Source organism: Nanorana parkeri, unplaced genomic scaffold (genome assembly GCF_000935625.1).
Source record: "Nanorana parkeri isolate BGI_ZX_2015 unplaced genomic scaffold, ASM93562v1 scaffold369, whole genome shotgun sequence".
NCBI classification, from domain to species: Eukaryota; Metazoa; Chordata; class Amphibia; order Anura; family Dicroglossidae; genus Nanorana; species Nanorana parkeri.
The window spans coordinates 342,663-348,850 of NW_017306637.1; the positions used below are offsets into that span (position 1 = coordinate 342,663).

The following is a 6,188-nucleotide window of genomic DNA, read 5'->3' on the forward strand; positions in this document are numbered from 1 at the left end:
GTGCCGGGGAAGACACCGGCAGCCGCGGGGGAGCTTCATTAACATACAATGGGCTAGCCACCTTAGACCCCTCACAGTCCCTCCTAACATTTTAAAGAAATAGAAGCAAGAAGAACTTTTAACCCTTAAAACCCTAACACATGTAAAAGTAATTTAAACTCCAAGAAGCATGTTTTTTTTCTAAAATTAGCTTATGCTATGTAAATGGTAAAAAAAAAAAAAAATAGGCGTTATCCCAATTTGGCTGCAAAAGTGGAAATACACTTTAAAAAAGGAGAACTACAGGGTCAGTGCTTTTCCCCATAGTTCTTCTAAGGGTAACTGGGGGACACAAACTAGCGTCCTCCCGTCACCCAAAGCTCAGTATACCGAGACGGATCCAGACAATACTGTCTGGATCCACCCAGGTGCGTGAGTGACAGCTGGCTCTGCCTATCTAGAGGCAGAGCCAGCTGTCCCCGCCCCTTCTGCCAGTCAGCGCTGGAGGATCGGACAGGGGAGGGGGGAATCCCCGCAGGGAGCCGTGAGTGACAGTCACAGCTCTCTGCAGGGACAGGATGGAGAAGTGAGTGAGCGATCGACTGTATGTGTTCACTCACTTCCCGATCTATTGAGCCAACGAACGGCTCGAACTATGAAGCTGAGTGCTTTTCACTCACCTCATAGTTCTCCTTTAAGCTCAATTACAGATTAGTCTCTGCTTTGCTTTTATCTTCCATACAAGACAATGTAAATGCACAGAAAACACATGAAAAAGCATCTCAAAAGCACAGGTCCACTAGCCCTGAAAGAAAACAAAACATCAGAGCACGTACCTTCCGGGTTAGGCAAGTTGCATGATCCACTATCTCCATTAGGCATCTGCTCATTTAAATTCCCACCGGAAGCGGCATCATAGCCAGGATCATACTTCTCTTCCTTTACAGCCTGCTTCTTTGCATCCTCTGTACAGGAGACAACATGTACATACGAATCAGAACAACAAGATATATTTAACATAAATCAACAAGAACCAAGTAACCAACATATAATATAACTCAGGCAAGTCATTAAGTCTACAGGTCAATGGACGGAAATGTTCAGAAAACAATAGTCTGTTGATACTTCTCCATCCAGTCTGATTGAACAGAACTGATGTCCTACATGCACTATTCAGTACTAATGAGCAGAGATTACTAATAAAAAACAAAACTGCAGCCTCCAACAAATTTACACCAATGCATATAAAGGATTATGCTGAGCAATCTGAGTAGAAAGAGTAGGTAACTTCCACATTTCCAAGTGTCTTCTGAAGGAGAAGATAAAAGTTAAAAAAATTAAAACAGCAAAAGCAACCTACGCTGAGCCAACTGCAAGTCAAATGTGTACTGCACTTCTTGAACTTCTCTGGTCACTTCTACGCCCTTTAGATGGTTTCTCAACTCCTTTAACTTGATGTAGTGATGTACCTTGTCCTGAGCACGGGGAAACTGTGCACACCTGGCACTTGAAGAAGGCATGACATAGCAAATCTGTCAAAAAGAAACAACTTTTTTGTAAGATCCTCCTCCTAAGGACAGTCCTACAAATGCATTCTTAATTTGCAAAGATAACAATGGTCACTTAAGCATGGCAGTCAAAAGCAGTTCTTGTCCAGGAGTGAACACTTCTTAGTTAAGGTCAACCAAGTAATAAAAACCATATGACTGCATGACAATACAGAGCAAATCAGATGCAAAGATGCTCATTTTGTTCAAGCTAAAGCCATCTTGAAACAAGATCCTTAGGACTCATGTTGATGGGTGTCTTATTCAAATGCAGTGTTTGACACGAAAAGACTTGTTTTACCTGCAGTTTAAATGCACATCAATAGCACCTTCTGCATCCAAAGAAAAGCAAAGCAGGTCCAACGCAGCCTGTGAACTGCCATGGGTATCGTTCATTTAAAGTCAAAGGGATTTTGCCAACTTGTGTTTGATGTGCATTCCAAATGCAGAAAAACAATCCCCTTAGGGTGCTATAATGAATGGCCACAGTACATGTAGAACTGAAGTTACATTGGCAGAGCAAGTCAATGAGCTGAAGGGCAGAGCAGTCAATGAACTGAAGGTGAAAATGTAGCTGTGGATATTGATGGTCAAACTGTACATGATCACTTTAAGGGCTAATTGAAGCGATGCAATAATGTGTGAACTGCAGCACCATTCATTTTGAATGGCAACCAACACACTTTTACAGTAGTTGGCAAAGCGCGTGCACAGCAACAACATTAAGAGTTGTGGTGCTGTGCATAAAAGTTTTTCCACCATAATTTAAAGTTAACTAACCCTTTAACTGTATGCTTGTGTACCTGAGAGAATTGATACGGTTTTAAAAAGGTAAAAGGGTTAACACTGAAAATATTGATTCAATTTTGGTTTATACACTTTGCTGCTTGTTAATTGAAAACTAGAAAATATTCATTGGAGCATCAAGAACATTTTGCTGGTTATACATGTAACTGGATTTTCAAGGCAAAATACTGACTGTGTCTGTATCAGGAACTCTGTGTGGCTGGATTCCAAATTCAAATTTTTTAATCTTGACTCCAAATATTTCTTTACTAAAAATTTCATATATACCTGCGAGAAAAAGAACAAAGCTTCAGGGGTGCTATAATTTCAATAGGACGTCATATAGTAAAGCAAAAAAGTCCCATCTCACATTTTCCATTGAAGGCAGCTATACGTGGTTTATACTTCTGAAGCTTCTGGAGAAGTATTCTTCCACCTTCCCGAAATTCTTTGCTGGAAAGGAGAGAGAAGTAATGTTCAGATACAGTTAGTAATGTGATACATTTCTGTTCTACATGTGTTAAAATCTAATGAAATCCTTTAGATCTACTAGCAGCTATGGAGTGTAACTAAATGGATATCAATTCAATAGGATTGGTCATTTAGTCCCTCATACCATATAGTTGTTTTGCAATTCCAAAAGGAGATCGAGCACAAAATTGTACAGACTGTAATGTGCGTCAATAGACTAAAGCTCGTTCAGCCCCCACGCACCCTTCCAGCCCATTGTATTCTGTTAGCTGAAGGTGCACCACTGCCAGAATAGCCTAAAGCTCATGACACACTGTATGCGAAGCCATGCAAAGCTGTGAGGCAGAGGTTTGCATGCAGTGTGTGAGCTGAATGCAGCCAGATGAAAGACTGCATCTTCAGCCAATCAGCTTGCGCATAACAACCGAATGGACTTCGCATCATGACATGCAGGTTTATACACGCGATCCGATTGACTGAAGGTGAAATTTGTTTTCTCTGCATGCTCAGCTATGCAAGCTGACGTGCCAGAGTGAAAATGACACGACACTGCACGCGAAGGTCCAGGCACCAGCGCTTCGCGTGAAGTGTGTCACAGCCTTAACACTGACTGCAGTTGACTGTCTGGCTGAAAATTTTCCAAAACAACTTTGACAAAGTTAATTGAAAAATTGAATTTTGTCGAATGGCGGGGTGCCAATGGGGCCACACACCGAATTTCAGCCAAGTGTATGGCTATCTAATGTCTGACTAGATTCTATACACATGGCACATTTTACTCACTCCTAGGGGCTGAATAGAGCTGCAGGGCAGTAAAAGGGGAAGTAAGCTGCTGGGGAGGGAGGCATTAAAGTAAAACTAAAGCATGCCCTTAATACCTAAATAAATAAAGTAAAGCTAGCATTAGCCTAACCCCTATTCTGTTGCATGGTCACTCATGGCCATCCAGCAATAGGAGCCTCTGCCCCATTAGCAAGCCAACTCATGCTGAAACCTTCTGGTGTCTAGCCTTTGGGTGCTGTATGGTTTCATACAGCACCCAAAAGCTAGACACCAGAAGAAACTGCTCTGACAAATATGTCTTTATATTGGGCAGTAACACCCCAGCAAAAAGATCAGGATTGGAGCGGACGTCCCTACTCTAAGTTGATAATGGGAGGTGGAGTGACACAAACATATAGAGAGTGAAAGCTCAGGGTGGGTGTGACCACTGGCAAAAAAGGCACTCTGAAAAGTGTTTTCGGCATCTTTACCCGCCTAAGCAGTTATACAGCACAGTAGTGTTAGAGTACAATACAGTACTAGGAGGAATTCCTACACAAACCTTTCAGTTTACCAGGCTCTGCATATGGGTATTGTTAGACAGAAGGTTCGCTTAACCATCCATGTTGTGACTTTTCTCACCTAGAGAGGTCCTTGCTCCCTGGAGTGGTTCTCTCCACCATGTTAGTGAAGCCAATGCCATATTCCTCGGGAAGTGCAAGGTCATCAAGGTGGTTCAGCAGCTTGTCACTGAGCCCTGACAGAAACAGACATTTCCCTGCAAAGAACATTTAGAATGACTATGATTTCAAGAAATGGTCACTTACCCGTCCATAACAATTGATGCACAGACCCTACATAATCCAATACATTTTATAAATTCACACAGAAGGTAAGGGGATAATAGGACATTTGTAAGAAAAATATGTAGGCTGCCCTTGCTTTGAGTTCTTTGTAAAATTATCTCTGATTTTTCCTGTTGACTCTGTACACCAGGGACAACTATGATGGTGACAAAGATAATAAACAGTACACTGCAAACATTGAGAGAGACAATAGCTAACAACCAACTTAAATAACATTGTAAGATTTATTGTAATAAAAAGGGGAATGTAAGGGGATAATACTTTATACACTACCAGTGCAAACATCTACATCAGGGGAGCCCATTATGTCGATCGCGATCTATCAGTCGATCGCAAAGCGATCCCTGGTACATTGCGATGTCCTGTCCTCCTTCCGTGGGGCTTCTCTGGATCCCCGCTGCTCTCCCCCATTTGTATGCAGCGGGGATCCGAGGAGAAGTGAACGAAGCCGGCGGCTCTCTCTCTCTCTCTCATCACAGCACATGCTGCTGTGACAGCGCCCCCCCACGGCTGGATCCCCCGCTGCCACTGCCCGGGAGAGCAGCGGAGATCAAGAGGAGAAGTTGAGCCCTCCTATGTGTGTGGCTGAGCGGCAGAGGATCTGTACATTTTAGTGATATGTACCAATCCTCTGTGCAGGACAAAACACTGGAGCAATCAGCTGATCACTCCAGTGTTTGTAAATAACTGGGGACACATAGTACTATGTGTCCCCAGTAATGAATGAACAGGAAGTGCTTTACATCACTTCCTGCTCATTCATGAGTTTCTCAATGGGGAGTAGCACTCTGTACAGAGGCTCCTCCCCATTCAGAAACTGGATGATAGTAAATAGTTTCTGAATGAATGGGAAGCCTCTGTACTGAGTGCTTTCCATTCATTTAGAACAGAGGCTGCAGAAAAAAAAAAGGAGGAGATTGAGGATTTGGTGTCCTCAATTTCTTTTTCTATTTTAAAAGTGAAATATCAGGGGGCTGTTTAGACCCCTAATATTTTTTCTTGCCTCAGGCGCAAAAAGGAGCTGGCTACGGCTATGCTCCCGTGGCTGCCGGCTGAAGGTGTTAAGACGCCGCAAACTGAAGGGGCAGGATACCTCTCCCCTTGTGCAACGTCGGTCACATTCAGCCACATGAGCACAGCGGGATGACAGGACGCCGGCGCCTCTAGAACGCACTGGAATGCAAGCCAGCCGACTTCCTGCGTTCAGGGGCAGGAGGGGGTGTGGGGTTGTATTGAAGTCAATAGGACCGCAGCCATGCCCCCCCTCCCACAGTGCAATCGCTTGCCTGCATTCCGGTCTAGTGCATTCTGCAAAAATAGTGCTTGCAGCACTAGTGTGCCTGCGTTCCGGGTGCGAGTGAGGGGCGTGGCTGCGGTGCCATTGATTGCAATGCACCGCCATGCTCCCTCCACCCTGAATGCAGGTGTTTTTTCATTGGTAGATCTCATTGAGCTTGTCATTTGAAAAGTGGATCTCCTAATTAAAAATTGTAGGCACCCTGATCTACATGATATAGTCAGACTGAACCACCATATTTGTTTAGAAGGGGACTGTTTTCTGTCCAGGATGACACACAAATGCACTGCTCGTTATATGACTATTTACATATAACAGAAGCTACTGCAGTCAATATCCAAATCTGGGTTCCAGTATGACAAAGCCAGAAAATGGTGCTGCCGTGAATATCCAGTTCTGGGGGTCTACCCCCACACTGCAAGGATTAGGTGCTCCTTTTGTCTAGTGAGCTAAAAAAAAAAAAAAAAAAAAAAAAAAAAA

At 43.5% G+C, this 6,188-nt stretch overlaps 1 protein-coding gene across 2 annotated transcripts in view; it reads right to left on the bottom strand.

Annotated features, from left to right (window-relative positions):
* The window catches only part of TDG (thymine DNA glycosylase), a 16,222-nt gene that overhangs the window by 3,006 nt on the left and 7,028 nt on the right, over window positions 1–6,188 (bottom strand). For both annotated transcript variants that reach the window (XM_018558923.1, XM_018558922.1), the window contains exons 5-9: window positions 4,188–4,323; window positions 2,683–2,765; window positions 2,506–2,600; window positions 1,340–1,511; window positions 816–944 (exon numbers count right to left, since the gene is read on the bottom strand). In XM_018558923.1, coding sequence (XP_018414425.1) covers window positions 816–944; window positions 1,340–1,511; window positions 2,506–2,600; window positions 2,683–2,765; window positions 4,188–4,323 — 615 coding nt within the window. The remainder of the gene's footprint in view (window positions 1–815; window positions 945–1,339; window positions 1,512–2,505; window positions 2,601–2,682; window positions 2,766–4,187; window positions 4,324–6,188) is intronic.